At 37.5% G+C, this 20,107-nt stretch overlaps 2 protein-coding genes across 2 annotated transcripts in view; one reads left to right on the forward strand and one right to left on the reverse strand.

Moving 5' to 3' along the window:
* Window positions 1-20,107, forward strand: part of LOC146482488 (mitochondrial inner membrane protease subunit 1-like) — a 348,467-nt gene that overhangs the window by 120,948 nt on the left and 207,412 nt on the right. The gene's annotated exons all lie outside the window — the stretch shown is intronic.
* On the reverse strand, window positions 285-2,046 carry LOC146482505 (uncharacterized). The gene is made up of 3 exons (XM_085106936.1): window positions 2,032-2,046; window positions 1,790-1,905; window positions 285-1,262 (listed from the first exon to the last, which is right to left on the reverse strand). The coding sequence occupies exons 1-3, from the start codon at window positions 2,044-2,046 to the stop codon at window positions 722-724; spliced, it is 672 nt and encodes a 223-aa protein (XP_084963062.1). The 3' UTR covers window positions 285-721.

Here is a 20,107-nt window from a genome sequence, read left to right on the forward strand (position 1 = left end):
AATTTTGAAAACGCCGCCATTTTAATACGACTTGTTGTTATTCCCAGTCTTCGCGCGCCATGACATGCCGCACATGCGCAGACGTTATTCAGCCCTGTCGAAACCAACTACAATCTTTCAGTCATACAACCTTCAATCTATTGAAACTTCAAACTTTCTTTTCATTTAATTTGGCAATAATTATCATTCGTTATAGAATCCCATGGCTAACTTGCATATAAGTCAACTGTATGACACCATGAACGTCCAGTAGAAGGTTGTTCTCTATGAAACAGTTTTGACTTTTATTATGACACTCCTTATTCAAATGTTGAACTTATGCTCGACAAAGGTATAAAAAAAAAGTTAGATCAGTGTTCAAATGGCTTCAGCACAATCCAGGACTTTTGATTTGACGCCAATTCAACAAGCACTCGACTTTATCAATGTTGTAGATGATGTTACCAATCTGTTATAAAACACTGGACATTTGTAATACAAACAAAATACAGTTGAACAAATTTGTACATGAATGTTGGGCAAAAATCAAAACCATTTAAATGGGCCTTTATATACATGTACCAATCCCCTGGATTATAAAAAAAATTCACTCCTAAGAGACACATTTTCACCGACTAGTATCTGAAATTTAACATACATTTATAGCTTCGATGTGTCAGCTCTGAGCCAATCAGTGCATGCACTTGATATATCCAGGGGTTAAGTCCACGTTCTGTATACATTAGTCTTTCTCAAACGAATTGGGAAAATGAAGCACATTGGTGCTGGTAGCATCGGTCTCAATCCACATACATTTCTGTTTTATAGAGGAAATAGGCACAACAATAATGTTGTCTGCAATGGTAACCCGTCTGATGTGCCTGATTACTTGCATCCCCTGGTAAAATGGAAGCTGGGGTGGATGCTTTGCCATTTTCTTAACTAAAGCAATGTAGTGAAATGGCAAGCTACAGGAGCACTTGCCATTTTGACATGACAGCCTGGTACACTTTGCTTCGTATTTTACAAATTTCACAATTGAACCATAGTGACTCTTCCCAAAAATTTCAATAATGGCAGTGAAATTGTTCCTTGAAGTTGTTCTTTTATACAATTCACTCTGGAACTCCACATTATTTATAACAGCTCGACTGAATAGCCACATTTTGGAAACTGCCCCAACAACTTCTCTCTCCTCCACTGTCAATGTAGTTGAAGCTTGCCAGACACGCTCCAGTGATCCCACAACAAAGGTGCCTACTGTTATCTGTTCCCCTACAGTCCTTGTACGAAATAAAAGAGTAAAGGCATATATAAACAATAAATGTAGGCAGCCTAAAGTTGTACAAGGAGTGTTGTGCAGTTTGATGTGTGTTAACTGTTGCACTTGATGCAAAAATAAAAATTTCTGTAAAATTGCCCACATTTATTTATATGTACAGGTGTAGGTCATAGCATGGTAAAAACAGTTGTGGAATCACTCACTTCACTTATGATTCGTCACCCTGTTTTGGTAGTCTAGTAGTTACATGTAGTGTCTGACTTTTAAGCAGAAGGTTGGTGGTTAAGTCCGGGTCCGCATTGTGTTAGGAAACCTAACTCAATGCTGGGTGGGGGGACCCTTCAGTGGACTAGCATCTCATGCAGGGTGAAGTAATAATACTTCCAGTTGCTTCATGATGTGCATGTAGCTCCAGCAGTGTGACCAGAGTACAACTTTAGCTTATTATATGTACCTAGATGAATTTGTATCAAAGTACATACAATGACTTGCTGTCAGCTACATGTGCATTTGCTTTAATGGACTTACCTGCAGTGATAGGACTTTGACAAGAGAGTATTGCAAAACGCCTTGGCATCTGAGCCTTCAGGCAACGACTCTGCCAGTTGTGGAAGATGCTGGTGCACACATATTGATTTGACAATCTGGAGAGGGGTTGCATTGTAAAGAAGTCGCAATCATTTAATTTCATTAGGCATTGTATAATCTTTTTTCTGCATGGCATAGACAGCATTCCTTTACTTCAACATCCCTTCCCTTTTAACGATTACAATGATCTTTGACATTCTTATTCAAAGGACAACAAATGAACCATTAGCTAATGTAGATTATTCAAATACTAATTCTTTCAGACTGTTGTTCAAAATGAATGGCAATGTACAGTACACGTTTTAGCAAGCCAAAAGCACGTGTAGCCCCCCCTCCCCAATATCATAATAGATTTGCTTTTAACTACTGCTTTGAACTGTACATGGAAGGCACACTACATCTGTTTTACCCCAAATATGTTTCCATTCTCCGATGTTTGGTCTTCCTATTGCAGAAGTTTCCCTGGCACTTTTACCAGCACAATAAAGCCAACTATGTGCAGATGAATATCCTTTTATTTTGCTGAATTTGACCATAGAGGTCCTAAGTTTTTCACAGTTTCTTTGAGATGAAGGATCTGGTGAATGTTGAATGTCTGGAATCTTTCACCTGTTGTCAATACAAAAAAAAACATGGCATCTCAGTAGTGTGAAATACAAGACACTCTACCAAAAATGCCCTGTTAAATTTCGGATAGGATTTGAAGTCTTCACTTTTTTACTACGGTCTCTGTCTAAGGGATGCCTATCCATGGTAAGAAGGTTTCCATTACATGTAATGGGACTTGACTGTTGATTCCGATACACTTACAGCCAAATATAGTAGATTTTTTTCATTATCTGGTACAATGTAAAAGTGTATGTCAATGAAATCGGACAGAAATATAACCAACTGAACATCAACATTGCAGGGTTGGAAATTAGCACTTGCCCACCCGCCCATGCGAGTATGAGTCCTGTCAGGTGAGTGCAAATCCTTTATCAAGGCAAGTGCATTATTTAAGTCAATCGCACAGATGGCCAGTGCTCTCAAAATTTAGTTTCCAACCCTGCATTGTTACAAAAATTAATTCAAACTCTGAAACCAATATCAAGGAATTGATAAATATGCTGCAGGTTGCATGTACATCACCAATGAACAACAAAAACAGTTATCCCAAGAAGTGATTATACTCACCATAAAGATATGGTGCTTGTGCACAATAAAGCTTCAGAAAGACACCAGCCTTTTGTAGGTTGGTTTAAGAAATGCTGTCTTTCAAAAGGCGGTAAACTCCTTCAACAAGGAAGGCAAGATGCGAAAGGCACTGTTCATCCACTCTTTCAAACTGCAGTGGAAGTGAATAGTAGAGGAGAAATGCTCTCTCCTCGTTAGCTGAAAAAAACAAGTCACCAAACCTGTTACCCTACTGCACATGGTCTTGGTTGCCCAGGACACCCAAGAAAATTTTATACATGTATGACTGCACGGTACATACTGTATGTGCAACATACCTTACATTTCTGTCTACATTTTTAATTGCTTGCTGATTTTAAATTAATTAGTTTCATTATAGTATCAAAATAGTTCATTACAAAATTAATTTAGTCACATATGATTCAATTTAGTTACAATAATCAGGACCACACAAGCGTACTCATACACACGTACTTTAATCCCATTTTTTTTATAAATAAAGGATATTATGTCTTATGTCTGTCTGCCAGTCTGTGTGAGTGTGTGTGTACATGTACATGGTATGTGGGAGGTATGATCATGACTATTCATTTGCAAAAGTTAAATATTCGATGATGTTAACAAGCACAGGGGAACTTTTCCGTACGGAAACCTCGCTATTACAGAGGTTCAACTGCACTGTGCCGTTGTTTTAAGTTACTAATAGAAGTGACTCAAATTGGGTTTTATCAAGATGCTCACTTTAATAATATATAAACTGAATGGTCATTCAGAGAAAATTAAATTTTTCTAAAACCCAAAGCTTTTTTTACATGTACATGCACTTACCCTTCCATTGTTTCCACTCTGATATACTCCTGGGTCAACGAGTTATTTCGGAAATAGGCTTTAAGAGCAATTCTCCAGGAAAGTGAAGTAAAGTTGGAAATGAAAATTTTTAACCCCCCTTCATTTTTTGTGTGGAGGTAGGTTACCTGGAGGGATGAACAAAAACAGCCATATTTGGATCAGCAGGTGCGTCGTTGCCATGGAAACCGCACTTGATCACGTCGGCCTGAGGTCTATGTTTTGACCAAAAAATTCACTCTCAAATAGTAAAAATAAACGAGTCTGGTTCTCGAGTGCATGTGAACTAATTCAAATGAAATTCATACAGATGGTAGAGGCACTCTCCCAGTTTATAAAATTTGCCGTTAGAGTATTTTGGGTTCTACAATCAAGAAGACAATGTTTGTGTTACTATGTTGCCTGTCAGCCATTTTGACAAGCAGGAAAAACAAGCACAACCATATTCGTTGTTTCTCCGAAAGTACTCTTTCCATATAAACCAAATTAGAAGCAGAGCTTACATAGATATTGAAGTTTATAAATATTATAAAATCTATTTGGGGAAAATTATATTCTGGCCATGGGTGTTGAAGACATCCAAGGCAAGTTGCAAAAAATTGCAAAATTGGAAATGTTGAGGTCTCCAGTATTTGGCTCAAACAGGCTTTAGATAGAGAATATCAGCTTCAGAGGTTTTTTCATTCATCTTATCTGTTATCTACATATGATTGATTAGGTTTTGGCCTACGAATTTGATGAAATATAAATTTAAAAAAAAGCCTACCTTGCAACTTTTGGGAATTTCTTCAGGAAGCTATTGTCGTATAGTATGGGTCTCTCCTCAGCTCGCTCGCTCCATTTTCTTGACCAAATCTTGCACAGACTCTAGCAGGAAGGACAAATCTAACTGGCTAGCCTCGCCGAACATCTACTTTTAGACGAAAGATGATGATGCCTTAACCCGAATAAAGAACGGTCGAACAGGTCAAACACAGTCGTGTGTGGAGTATCGAAATAATTCATCAATACAATCCATCAAGGAAGTTAAATAGATGCATCAAGATCACAGCTAAGCAAATGCATGTCTGCGACGATTCTGAATAAAGTCTTTGGCTAAATTGAGCCGTACATTGCGTGGTGCATGGTTGAGAAGCGAAGAAATCGTTGTTGTTTACGACCAAACGTATGTAGACCGGAAATGCGAGTAGCAAAACTGCTGACCGGATGTACTTTTAAATGCGACATACGCGCTTTTTGTTTGTTTGTTTTTGTAGCTTCAGATAAAGCGACATTGTCACAATGGTATTATCTCTTCTTTAGATATTTGTGGTACAATATATCATTGATAGAGGGATAAAAGGACGACTTTTGATCCGCTTTTATGACTGTTTTACAGTGGTGAATAAACAGGACAAAATAAAAGCGCTTCACTAATCATTTTACGCAACCACATAAGCCGCCCATGTTTCCTGGATTTGTTTGTTTGTTTTTTTTTTTAATTCATTGCTTATTGGATGTTGAGGATGGCCTGCATGTAAGGTACGTCGCTGATCTGGGGCATTAGCGTACACATTAGAAGTTACAAAGTTGGAATTTTTGACCCTGACCTCTCCTCCAGAAATAAATAAGTCCTCTCCAAGCCAATAAATTTTCACATTCAGTACCTAATACCTGCCCAAATTTGGCATTCTTTCTGTTTGTTTATTTCTTTCTTTATTTATTTATTGCTGTTGTTTTTTTGGTTGGGGGAGGGGTAACCGGAAGTAAATTTGTGCCGATCAAAAACACTGTAAGGGATATTTTCATATCGTCGTGCAAAGGAAAATATCGTAGTCGGGACAATGGAAAGTTGTTCTCTTTCAAATCCCAAAAGGGGCGTTTGTGAGTACAGTGGAAACAATATAAAACTCTGAATGTCAAAGGGATATTTCCAGGAAAGTGCAAGCCTACGGACTTGGCCGGTGATAAACCGTGATGAAATCAGCGACGAAATGGATCTTATTCCTTGCCGTGCAGGTAAATAAATGTAACATTTCACGCGCGAATTTTTCATTCTCTTGTCACGAATAGTTTATCATAACTGAATTTGTAATCGATTTTCACAGTCTAAAAAGCAATAATTTTTTTTTTTTGGGGGGGGGGGGGGGGGGTGCGGCTATCATGATCATGCGTTCAATTTTCACCCAAGCTTCAGTTCAGCTTCATTTCCTTTGCTTTTGTTTTCATTCGGTTATTCTGTTTTCTTTTTTTTGTTTGTTTGTTTTTTTGTTTTGGCTTTCTTCACCATTGCCATTATGAAACAACCCCATTACAAGAGGATATCATTACACTCACATCCGGTGTTACATCCCATTTCATTGTGTTACATCCGGTCAGTAGTCGTGCTTCTCGGACTTCCAGCCTATCCGTTCAGTTTGTTCACCATTCTTTGCTTGTCGACTATCGCAATATCTGACTTGATTTTAGCCATAGACGTTACTTTGGATTGTTCAAAGGCATGCATTTGCTTTGTACATTGATCTCGACACATTTACGTTACTTCCTGGTTGGATAATATCAATGAATTTAGGTGCTCGACAGCAGAAATCGCAAGTATTACGACCATGTTTTGGACCTTGTCAACTATCCTTTGTCAAGTGTATGCGGGCTACTTGTATCATCATCTCTGGTCTGAAACACGGCAACTGAATATTCGATGGGAGTAACTGTTAGTCTGCGCTAGATTTGGTAAAAAAAAAACGGAGCGTGCGAAGGAGAGACACTGGAGAGAACCACGCGACGAAAGCATCCTGAAGAAATTCCCAAAACCTTCAAGGTAGGTTTAGTATCAATTTATATTTCATCAAATTTGTTGGCCTAAACCTTATTTACTAAATGTAGGTAGTAGACAAGATGATAAAAGATACTTTTGAAGCTGATTTTCTCTCTCTAAAGCCTGTTTAAGCCAAATACTAGAGCTCTCAAAATTACCAATTTTGCAATTTTTCTGCAATTTGTCCCAGGTCTCTTCAGCACCGATGGCCAGAATATAGTTTTCCCCAAATTGATTTTATGATATTTTCAAACGTTAATATCTGTGTAATCTCCGCTGCTAATTTCGTTTATGTGGAAAGAGTACTTTCGGAGAAATTACGAATATGGTTGTGCTTGTTTTTCCTGCTTGTCTAAATGGCTGACAGGGAACATAGTAGGACGAGCATTTTCTTCTTGTTTATAAAACCCAAATTATTGTAACGGCGAATTTTATAAACTGGGAGAGTAGTTCTACCATCTGTATGAATTTCATTTGAATTGGTTCACATCCACCCGAGAACCAGACTCGTTTACTTTTACTTTTTGAGAATGGAACTTTTGCTCAAAACATGGTCCCAAGGCCAACGTCATATAGTGCGGTTACCATGGCAACGAATACATCTGGCATTCATTACATTGTCCAATCCAAGGACAAATTAATGTTAGTCGCCTGGGACATCTGAGCACTGCTAGAGCACAGCCCTGAAAACTAAAAAGAATATCACATTCTGTAACACAGGATTGGATGAAACCGCAATACTACAATTTGTAGATTGGCATTTCCAAAATACTTGTACGTTGGAAATAGTCAGAAACAGTAATACTGCAAAACCCCAATGCACCCCTCTGTACATAATACATTTACTGGTTACATATGTACTTGCATCTTATGATATGTAGTTCCAGAAAATATCCATACTGCCTTGCTTTAAAGTATACATATACTTTGTCAATAAAGTACTTTAGAGCTTCAATTGATGAAGTGTGGTCATCAATAGAGGTTTTGACACAAATTTTTGCAAAACTACACGTAATGTTGAAGTCCCTTGTTCATACACAAATTGAAAAACAAGCCAATTCTATCTAAGACACAAAGACAGAAACTTGAAAAATTCAGGTCAAGTTGGACTCCATTTCCATCTTGGCCATCTGTAATGACACACACTTGGGTTCTGTGTGCTACATGTAGAATAGCCATTTTACTGGACCATTATTTCTAAATTTTCATCGATACAAATGTGTCTTTTTGGTGTTCACATTGATTACACTGCCCCTTCAATACCAGGAATAGCTAACTAAGAGCAATATATACATGTACATGTAGTCATAAATCACTGGTAAAAGGGCTTGATATAATTTATCCTGATATCTCGATATCAGTGATGTGATGCATCAAATGGCTTTTTATCGCTGAGGCCTGAGGGGAAAAAATGTTCAGGCTTCCGCCGAAGTTTTTGTTGATTACTGTGTTAAGCTGATATTTTTTTGCGATATTTCTGGGTTATTGTGTTACTATAAAATGGGGATATCACAAACTACTTTTGTGAGCTAGAATAGCCATTTTAACAACACTGGACCGTTATTTTTAAGTTTCCATCGACAAATGGGTCTTTTGCGGCTTCACATTCATACTAAAAATCGATGACACTGCCCCCTTAATACATGTATATTCACCACACGCTTAATGGCAGACCGCAGCGATGTTTGACTGTAGTCCATTTTGTGAAAACTTGTGATTATCCATGCCTGTTTGTCCCAAAAATATGGTCACACATCTACATATACACTTCGAAACAAATTCAACATATTCAGTTAACTACAGAACGAATACTCACACTCTTAAATAAGGTGTGTTACTGCAACACACCTTTTTCTGTCTTCAAAACAACACACATAGAGTTGTGTATAAATACACACCTTTTATGTGTTACCCGAACACGCCTGGTGAGCTATCTAAACACACCTTGGTGTGTTCCCAAGACACACCTTTAGTTGTGTTTCGCTCTTGCCCTAAATTTCACACACTTTCAGGTGTGTTCTGCAGAAAGATGTGTTTTGTCACACTTCTTGATGTGTAACAAAGCACACCTTTAGTTGTGTTCTCAGAACACACCTTACCATTCACCCCAAACTATAACATTTACAAAATTATTTGCACAAAACATCAGTAGTTGTCCACAAATGGTTTATTGCCCCTTTAAAAACAACTTATATACAAAATTTTCAATTACCCATCCTGTATAACTTCACAAAATTTTGACTTGTTCCTAAGTTAACGTCTTCGGGAAAAGAAAGAAAATTCATTCAACCATTCTTACATCATTTTCTTAAAAAAAAGGTCATGCAGTATCTCCATTGTAATTACACCATTTTACACCATTAATTACAGCTTGCCTTGCACCCATGCATGTTCACCCAACTGCATGCTTTACACACTTCTTTTGCTTCGAAACAGTTGTGTATAGTTTATACACTTACACTATAATATTTTATGCCACTCTCTATACACTTATACTGGGAGAAAAAATACTATAATATTTTATGCCACTCTCTATACACTTAGAAAAAATACTATAATATCTTATGCCACTCTCATACTAGGAAGCACTTCGTAGATTTTCCCTATGTGCTAAATCAAGATTCGACACCCATGCATTCTGGGTGCACATGGGTCTTTAAAATCAGTTCCCTCAAAGTAGAATATCATGCATGCTAACATACAAAACTGCCAAAAATTGAATATTAAAAAAAACCAGCTGAAAGAGCTACATGTTGCATGTTTTCCCTTAACATGTGGAGTTCAAAACCTACTTCAATCTGTAAAACTAAAAAGTAAAAAAGTAAACAACTCAAAAGTATCTCTTTTGGAGAGAAACAATGAAAATACAAAAATGTGTTAAAGATTTTGAAAGATTGCATGTTTTCCAGTATATGTGAACTTAACTTCTCAAAATGGTAATAGTACAAAATGCATGTAGCTTCTTTTACTCTCATTATTAACAGCATTTAAGTTGAACTTACTAGATATTAATTTACTTAAAGCTCCCCTTTTTAAACTCTGCCATAAAGGTGGCAAACTTGGTTCCTTTGTATTCACTGTCACTTTGCAGCAATACAATCTCTTGCAAAAAGTGAAGAACGCCTGAGATACACTGGGGGTATATTACATCAAAAACATACTACGCAGAAATCAAATCAACCAATGCTTTTACAAGGTCACAATCACTTTCAAAAAAGGCTTGTCCCTCTCCAAGCACAAAAACTTGGTCAACTTCCTGGATAGTTCCTATGCAGACAAGGAAAATTCCACATGCTTGTCCTTAAACAGCTTGTCTGGTGGTGTTGTCGGCTGAAAAGAAGAGAGAAGAGATACATTAGCTATCACAATGAAAATGCCAAGACATCATTCCAATTATTGGCCACATGATAAATTATACCACAGTTGGAGAACAGTGTCTTGAGAAGGCAACCACCAGCTGTGATATGCATGCATGGAAACAACAACATCCCCACCGAGACCCCCAACCACCCCCCTCCCCCCCCCCCCAAACAAATGAGCGCAATAACCGGGTTACTGAGGGAGCTGTAAAAAGCTGTTCCCCTATGAACTGATTTGAACTCTTACGTATTAAAATGTACAACCTTACCGTTAACAAAACGTATATTTACAAAAACCCCACTGAATTCAGTTAAGGGTGCTCAATTGGGCCTCGTTCAACCTCTTCAAAATCATCAACACCACCTTCCATATCACTGTAATGCAGAGAAAATTTATTTTAATAATGACATGTTAAGTACAAACCCCCATAGAAATAGATATGTACTCAAAACCTCGCGAAAACTTAAAGTAACCGTTTATATCATGGGACGTGAATTGTATCACGCCACGAACATTAGTAATTTATCGCCCAGCAAACGCTTGGTTTAAATCACCAGTTCGAATGATTTCATAAATCCATGCCCTCATATAAATAGATACATACCAAACCCTCTTGTATAACATAACGTAACCGTTTGTATCATGGCACGTTAACTCTCTCACGAGGGTCCCCAATAGGTTTTTTGGGATCCTGGATTTGGCATTTTTAAAGGTCGGGATTTGGGAGTTTAGCGGAAAAGAGCGACAATATTCGGGATTAGAATTAAGGACGGGACGCGGGATTTGATGATTTTAAGAAGCGGGATGCGGCAAATGTTCCGAGATCCGGGAAGTCCAGTCTCGAAAATGTACAATGAAAATCTAGTTGTCACTGTCCTGGACGAGAAAATAAATTTACAGGTCCGATGTCTTTACAGATAAAATTTCTTTGTGCTCCCTGAAACCTTGCAGTTAACTTGAGCTGATCAGATCTAAACAAATGTGCTAGCGTGCACAACGGCAGAAAGGAACTAATTCAAATGGCTCCGAATGATGAGAAAACCTCTATTCGGTAAATTTGAGTAGTTTCCCTCATGATCAAAATCAAAAGGTCAACAGAGAGATCTCACCACATCTTGATCGAAAAGAAAAATCTCTCAGAAACGTACTCTGCGTACTTAGGAAAGCACTTAATCCAGAAGTCTAAGGTACATTAATTAAGCAACCAGCGGGAGTAGTGTTTGGCGTGACACCTTTTCAAATATCTGTTGCAGTCCTATGTTGTGGTCATGAGTACCAATGCTCTTCAGACTTTGATGGCCAATATGCTTGACTGAAACGTATTCCAAGGATCAATGTGATGAGAAAGACAGCCCGCACCATTCAATTAAGAGAAAGAAAAAAAAGAAAAAAGAGCAAGCTCTAAAAAGAAATTGCTAACTGACTTATTGACTGACGTGATTCGCGGGGAACTTTGAAAAAGTCTTTAAATAAACGATGTCGTCGTTATGGTGGAAAAAATAGAAGAAATAATCTTACAGCTAATTTCTCGCGTGACCGAAGACCAGTTCAGAGATCAGTGCTCAGATTTGCAGTGGGAATTTACATTCAACTAAAAATGCCTTTTTTCGTCGAGGTAAGGGGCTTGACAAAAATTATGACCTGACCGGGATCGGGATTGGGCTCAAACAGCGGTCGGGATTACGAGATTGAGGGAAAATTTTGTCCGGGATGGCGGGATTAAAGAACCCTATTGGGGACCCTCTCTCACAGCACATGGAATTCTATTTTATTTCCTAGCTAGCAGCTGCTTGCTTTAAATCACCAGTTTTTTATCACTTTATATACTTTACGGTCATTCATTGAAGTTGCGTTATCAGTGTTGTAGTCAGCTCCTGACAATATACGAAACAGAGCTGTAGCAAAAAAACGATGAATCACTTCTGGAGCCTGAACTATTTTTTTCCTGGCTGTATATCTTCGTACTTCATACTATTTCTATCTATTTTGGGGAGCCAGCGATGCTGGAAATTATCACTGCTAAAAGATCGTAGGCTTACACACCACGCAGTCAAATATGGCACGAGTATAAACTGAAAACGAAACGACATTCAAGAAATGTCGTATACAGTACCGCCTGAATCCATATGTACATCGGCCGCAGGTTTCATGAGGTGGACACAAAAGCAGTGCACGTGTTTTGCCCTTGCGTCCACCTCGAGAGGAACGAACAAAGCACGAGACGAAGCCGAGACAAAACCTAGGGAATCACGCGTTCTTCAATGACAGCGTCTTCGTGCTATTAATTGCTTTTGTTTTCTCTTTGTTTGTGTTTCATTGTTAGTTATCATGTCGCAATATTTTACCCAAGAGATTTTCACGGAAAACACAGCCAACTCTCGCGATCTCATCGATGCATCGCTCACGGCTTGAGCTACTGTCACTCGAGATCAAGGTGTACGTCAATACGAAGAACTTTGAAGTCAAACTTCGACTTTTTTACCTAGAACTTATTGTTTATTGCTCAGTAAATCTGCTATGAAAGTATCCGTGCAGAACTCGAAATTTTTCAAACAAATTGATCGAAAAAAGCGAATGAAGGGTTGTCAGTGTTGTCACGCTTCGAGTAATTTCGTTTGCAATTTGCATGCGTAATGCTTTCGTTTGTTGTCCCCAAATACTTTTTCTTCTTTTGTATAACGTGCGTCAAATAGCGTTTGTGCAGTATTCAAGCGTAATAATTTCCTTTATCGTCAGCAAAGCTACAAACGATGTTCCGATGCTGTGACGGCATGGCCTGCCGCAATTGTAAAGGTTCAATGCGAATGATTTGCATATTTTCGATTTTCATGTGTCGGGATTTCCGAGTAAAAACGTCCGTTTCTTCATACTAGTAAAGTACACTCAAAAATATTATTTTCGGCCTCTTAGGTAAGTAAATACACAAACGCATGGATTAGAAGCAAATTGCAACATTGCCGCGAAAGCCGACAAGATGACGCTCACTTTTCGAAACTGACATAAAGCGCATCGTATTAACGTCAATAATAAACCATTGATAGTTTTTTTTTTTTTTGAGGAAGGATATTCCTTTATCTAAAGGTAATGACACTACCAGTGGAATGTATGTGAAATACCCTGTGAAAAAATGTGTGAAAACCACCCTGTTTTCACACACTTTTCACTTGTTTTTCACATGTATTTCACATGCATTTTTCACATGTGTGTGAAATTTTGCATAGTGAAATGTGTGTGAAAACTGTGTGAAACGATGTCAACCCTTTCACACACATTTTCACCAGCATTTCACATGGAGTTTCACATGTTTATTCTAAGTCAATCTTGATGGAATTTCACATGCATTTTCACTTGAATTTTCACCCCTTCAATTCACATGCATTTTCACCTTCATTTCACATGAAGTTTCTTGCAAATTCGATTTGAAGCAGACAAGTTCACATGCTGTTTTACACTTATTTCACCTGCATTTTAAAGCTGTTTACACATTGAAACTACACATTTTCACCCTCCTTCACCACTATGCCACCAGCATTTCACAAGAGGTTTCACACATTTTTTAATCAAATAAAGGCAATATAACTATTATATATTTCCCATGCTACTTAACAAACATAATTTCACCTGCATGGTGGCATTACATTTAGAGTTCACATGCAATATTACACTTTTTGATAGACATAACATGTACATGTACAGTGTTAATTTTTAGTTTGCATTTTGTGTTATATGATCTCATGCGCAACTGTGCACAATGAGTAGATGGGAATAAATTTCACAAGCAATATAATTATTACCATATATTTGCATACGTAATGCAATTTGATGAACAGTACAATCCTTATACAATGAATTCAATGAATAGTACAATTCTTATACAAATTTAATTTATATCTCTATATATAAAGTAAATGGAAACTTAAAGTTACTAACCTTCAAATTTAGATGTATATATATAATGTAACACACCGATGATGACTAGAATTGTATCAGCCAAGGGCAACCTATTAAACACTATTCTATAAGTTACATCCTGTACACCTGTTCACATGTGTCACTTTTCCAGCATGCAAGTGATGACTACAGTATAATTAGTATAAAATCTCCATAACCATGACCGTATTTAGTAATAATGGTCTCACTGATAGCACAATTTTAATTTAGATGTATATATATAACGCAACACGGATGATGACTATAGAATTGTATCAGCCAAGGACAACCTATTAAACACTATTCTATAAGTTACATCCTGTACATCTGTTCACATGTGTCACTTTTCCAGCATGCAAGTGATGACTACAGTGTAATTAGTATAAAATCTCCATAACCATGACCGTATTTAGTAATAATGGTCTCACTGACGGCACAATTTTAATTTACACCTGCGGTGAAAATAATTGTAAAAGTATAATGGTACTTTAAAATTTCAGTGGAAAGAATCTCACTGAAATATAATAGTTAGTCATATAATCATATGTTGGTTGTATACCTAAACGCTGGAGCAATTTTCAGTTCAGTGTAACCGAAGTAATTATTCTGCCTCTGGTCAATCACAAGGAACACAAAACAGTCAATTGGTCCAATCAAAACTCAAATAATTAGCAACACTCTGACTACTGTACGTATACGTAGCTGACGTGAAAAATGTGAAAACTTGCATAAGAAGATTTATGCAAGTTTTTAATTAAGGTCAATCATTAAGTGTAGCAAAAAGAAACGAAAGTAATTGACAAATTAATAATACTTTCAACACTTAGTGAAAATTACTCATAGCAAGAAATAAAATATAAAATGAAAAATTCAATCACATGTACTTGTTTTTGTAATTTTCATATAGAGTTTGCACGTATTATCTTCATTATATATAATAAAAATGTTACCCACTTGTTGAATGCGTGGGCAAGAGTAATAAATATACTTGGCATTCACAGTGGCAGTGTCCTTCCTCTTCGGCCACTTAAAACTGTCCTTATATTTCATCAAGAAGTTTATTGTTACCCGTTCTTCATTTTCAATAGTTGTCACTTTTCCCACAAAAAAACCGATGTCATACGCCACAGCCACCCAGCGGCCCACATATAGGTTTTTCTTATCATGTGCCTGCAAGTCAACAGTACAGTACATGCGTTAGATCTTGCTTAATAAAATGGAATTGTCTACAGTATTCTTTAATTTTTCTTCATTATCACTGAAGCAAACTTTACAAATGGCTGTACTGTTGCATTGTTAATTATGTTAATTTTCATTGCTTCTAAAAGGCCCAATTGGGGGGGGGGGGGGGGGGGTAGTGTGTGTGGCCAGGTTGGTAAGTTATCCGCATGGTCACTGATATAGTTATATTTATCTATGATATACTTTTATACTTTAATACACTTTAATAATATACTTCTTACCTTGATGGGGCAAGGTGGCAAGTTGTCTCGCACTTTAGTAGGTAAGGGTCCAGAGTCAGCAGCCACCTCAAGTTCATTGCCAATGCCAGAGTCATCTAGCTGATCATGACTTGAGTTCTCAGAAGTAGTAGCATCAACAATAAAAGATGATTCTGAAAAAGCATTTGATATATAGGCTAATTGAAAACATCAGAAATAAAAATAACATGTGAACAAATTTTCAGTTGCTTTGGCTGTTTAAAAAGTGAGAAATATTTTTTCTTCCTTTCCTGCGCAAACTTGCATGCAATTGGATACACTAGAAATCCTTTAATAATTCTGATTTTAACAAAGTTTTTTGCTTTGGTTACCTTCAACTCTCTTTTTTACTTGCTTGCTGACCTGAAAAAAAAAAAAGATGGAATGTAAATTGCAATTGATCAAGAACAAACCTAAATTTTAAACAATCAGTATGCACTTAGGCCAAACTAAAATCTAAGAAAATATGGAGTACATTTACCTTTAATTTAAGCTCTTATTAACAGAGCGTAGTGAAGTCTGCATGGGAGAATCTTGACTCAGGGTGTGAGTATGCAATATGGATGGAAAACAGTGAGGTCTTACACTCATGAGCATGCAATTTCAAGATTATCACATACAGACCAACTAATTAACCTCAGTTAATAAAATTTTTATAATATTATGGCCAAACAAGAAAAAAAAAAGTAAAGTTGATCTGGATCCTCTTTACGTTTTCTCTAGCCACGCTTTTTAGTGCTTTCATGACATTAAGTATTTTTAGAAGGAAAAGGTCATAATAGATTATTTTATTCTAGCTATATAGTTGGTAACTTTTTTACTGCAGAATATCTGTGATGCCAGTCTAGATGGGAACTAAATTCACCCCCACTGCCAATATAAATTTCAGACAATGACAGTTTCTAATAGAGCTATGCAGTTTCTATTATAGAGCTACAGATATACTAGTTCTGAATTTTGAAATAATTAGACACAAATAATTATAACTTTCGCTATAAATTGGAGCTCGATATGTTCAATCATTACTTTTTCCGTGACTAAGGTTTGAAAACTCAAAATTTACAAAGAATGTATGGGTGCATTAGCCCTTTTGCCACCCAGAAATCTTGCAGTTTTGTCCGCAAAGAGATAAAACTTTTGCTGATTATTAGTCCACTGATATGTAGCATGATGCCTTCTAGGAACAAAGTTGTACGCTAATGAGGCAAAATTTAACCAATTTACGTCAGCAAAGATCTGCTTATAGATCTTCCACTTACATGTAGGTAAGCTTACTATATACCTTCAATTTCTTTTTGGGAGGTCCATTTACTGTAGACTGTTTTACTCTCTTTGTAGGTGGCATTGGGGAGTCCTTTGATTTTTCCTTCAGCTTGCTAGCCACAGGAGGAACTAATTGGTTCATATGCCAGTAGAACTTTGCCCCATTCTGTAAACATTGACAAGAAATATCAATTAATAATATCCATTTCTTCAAAACTTACACTAATTAAAGTTTATCATTCTGTCCCTCAATATGTATTATTCCCAGAGTCAACTGTGCACGTTTCGCGAAGCTGAAAAGGGTACGTACCTGAATTTCATGGAGAAATCCCTGCTTGTTAGGACCCTTTAGTTTTACCATCCTGGTGCTGTTGATGTAGTTGCTCTGCATTACAGCAAGGGCATATTCATCTGAAACACAAGAGCTGGTATGAATGGCAATGTATATAAGTTACCAATATCAAGGTCGCACAGTTATTAATATATACTACCAACAACTTAACATTTGTAATCTCAGCTGTTTCTTTTCAGATCATCACAACTTCATTTAACATTAATTTCCTTGTTTACTAATCACAAAGAATGCCCTTGTGAAATGGCCACTTGGATCCAGGTGGGATAGCCATAATTTTAACTGCAACAGGAACCCAATTGCCAATAAATAAAAATCAAAAAAGAAAGAAAGAAGAATCAAAATAACAAAATAATTACATGTACATGTATTATGAAACAGAATTTACCCATACCATTTTTTGAGGACTGTCTCACAAATGTCACTCTTGCCAGGCGTTTAGCTCCTTCCATCGCAAAGAGTTCTTGTCTAGTCATTGATAAAAGAGGTGGAAGTCAAATGATAAACTTGTAAGTAAAATGGACTCGACCTTTTGTTTGTTGCATTAACTCATGGGTAATACTTATATGGAACTATATAAAAAAACAAAGTATTCAAATCTATTCCCATTTATATACTGAAGTTATAACAAATTAACAAGCATTAATGTGCTGAATGGATTCCAGCTTTACTTATAATAAATTGTTTTTTATCACTGATACTAAACAGCTTATGGTCAAAATATCAAATCTGAAATGCAAAGGATGTCATATTACCCTGCAGAGAATTGAAAGCCTTCATCCTCTTCATCTGAAATAATCTGTTCATGAAGTGCCTTCTCTACCACTTCTGTTGTTGAGTAACTCTTTGACTTTTGTGGTGACTTGGTAACACGCTTTGTGGGAATGGACTGATACTTCTTTAGCTTTATAAAACATTAAGAAAAATCATTCGATTAAAAGTCTTCTTCAGGTGGAGTTTTTCGGGGTTCGATTACATTATAAATATTTACCCAGGACCCGGAAACAAATATAAATCAATTTTGATAGATCGTGTTGTATTACATGACGTAGAAACCAACGGAGGATTCGCGTACACGAGCGAATTTGGATCTTGTGTCTTATAGGGGGCCTCGATCGATGGTAACAGTCGATATGTCGGTCGACTCACGGTCGACTGACGGTCGATATCTCGGTCGCTACTTGGTCGATAATTGGGGATGACTCGGTTGATGTTGTACCGCTATGGCGGTCGTCGTATCGACCGAGGGGGCTGTCGGCCGATATAGATAGCAATACACCGACACTTCACCGACACATCACCGATACTTCATTGATATTTCACCGCTTACCGGCCGATAGTATCTGCCGACATATCGGTCAATATTCTATCAATATGTTTTTTCGACACTTCGTCCTTATCTCGATCGACATTCGTGTACATAGCGCACCGCTATATTGGTCTTCATATCAGTTGATGGCCAATATAATAACGACCGATAGTGGGTCGATAGCCTGTCGTTATCTCATTTTATTCTTCCACTTTTGTATCATTTTACCATATTAGGCCAAGAGAACGCGCAAAAATATGCCAGCGTATTACACTGTAGTGTCCCGGTTTAACCGGTTTAGAACAAAGCAAAATCCTCGTTCCTTTTTCGTGTCGACCGAGTATCGGCCGATGCATCGACCAATACTTGACCGACGGGTCACCGATATATTGCCGACACACTGGCGATGCTATCGCGACCGACTGTCGGTCGATCTCTCGACCGAAAGTGATCCAATGATCGGTCGATACATTGCCTATATAGCGGCCGATGCTCGATCGACACTCGCCCGCTACTCGACCGACAATCGACCGATACTCGGTGGATACATCGACCGAGATATCGACCGTCAGTCGACCGACATATCGACCGTTACCATCGATCGAGGCCCCCTATAAAGCACAAGATCCGCGAATTTTTGGTTCTGGGACAATCGTAACTTGAAGGAATAGCGTACCCGTCACAATATGAACAGCAAAGGAAGTATCAAATTCTAGTTTCATGATAATTTTTTGAAACTCGTATCTCTCGTAAGTTGATTTTTCTGTTGACTGCTATAAGTTAAATAAATTACCGTTTTCCTTTGCGTAATCGAATACAGCTGCAATCAACAACATCCTACTAATTATTCAGGTATTTTTCTTTTCTCTTCAGTTTACTATATAGTGTTGCTCTAAAGGTTTAACTTGAATGGCACTTGTGACTGCTGTTTTGTGTTTGGCTTGGAATGGAAAGTTATCATTACGCTAAATTCTTCAAATCATTTTTTTTTTGTTTACTTTGTGAACGACTTTCGATCAGCTTATTATGTTAAGTCTTATATAAAGCTCTAAAAGCTTACCATATGTAAAGTCAACTGTAAAAGATCAAGGGATTGAGGTCAGAGGCTTAGTTCGTAAATCAGCAGATAAACGTTAAAATGCTTGCTGAAACAAATAAAGTATAGTACCTTTGATGCCCGTGCCCAACATTTGGTGTTATTTAGCTGGTTTTTCCTGTAACGAAGACTTTCGGCGAGCCTATTTCTGATTTCTCGAGATTGCCCACATAACTGCGGAAGTGTTTGAGTAACCGGAAGAAAAAAAACATCAGGCCGGGATTTGTATTGGTGTAACACAAAAACATAGCGGTATTTTACCCCTACACAGTGTCATAATCCCCCGATCACTGCCCATTACGTAAAACAAAATGGTAAAATTAGTAGCCTGTGAAAAGGCTCCGCGGGCCTGAAGGAAGTCATAGTTATGAAGTTTTGTACAAAGGCCACCTAATATTCGCGATTTCGCGTACGTTGCACTTACAGGGTTACCCTGGTAGCATGAATAAATCAGCAAGTCACTTGCCTGGTTCAGAAAGCGCTCCATCTTTTTGCCTCCAATTTTTGCCATGGTTGGGGGATTTTCCCACAGCCCACTGTTGTTGGCTGCTCGGCGTAAAACAAACTGCACGACCAAGAAAAGGAAAATAAAGTCATTTTTGGGTTTGAGGTGGAACATTTCTTTACTGATTTCTTCACGAGAAGACTACG

The sequence above is a fragment of the Pavona decussata genome, unplaced genomic scaffold (assembly GCF_977016875.1).
Source record: "Pavona decussata unplaced genomic scaffold, jaPavDecu1.1 SCAFFOLD_45, whole genome shotgun sequence".
Lineage (NCBI taxonomy): Eukaryota > Metazoa > Cnidaria > Anthozoa > Scleractinia > Agariciidae > Pavona > Pavona decussata.

Coding starts and splice junctions, on each gene's coding strand:
- LOC146482505 (XM_085106936.1), bottom strand. Junction 1,263..1,789: donor TCAAAGTCCTATCACTGCAG/GTAAGTCCATTA, acceptor ATTTCGTACAAG/GACTGTAGGGGAACAGATAA.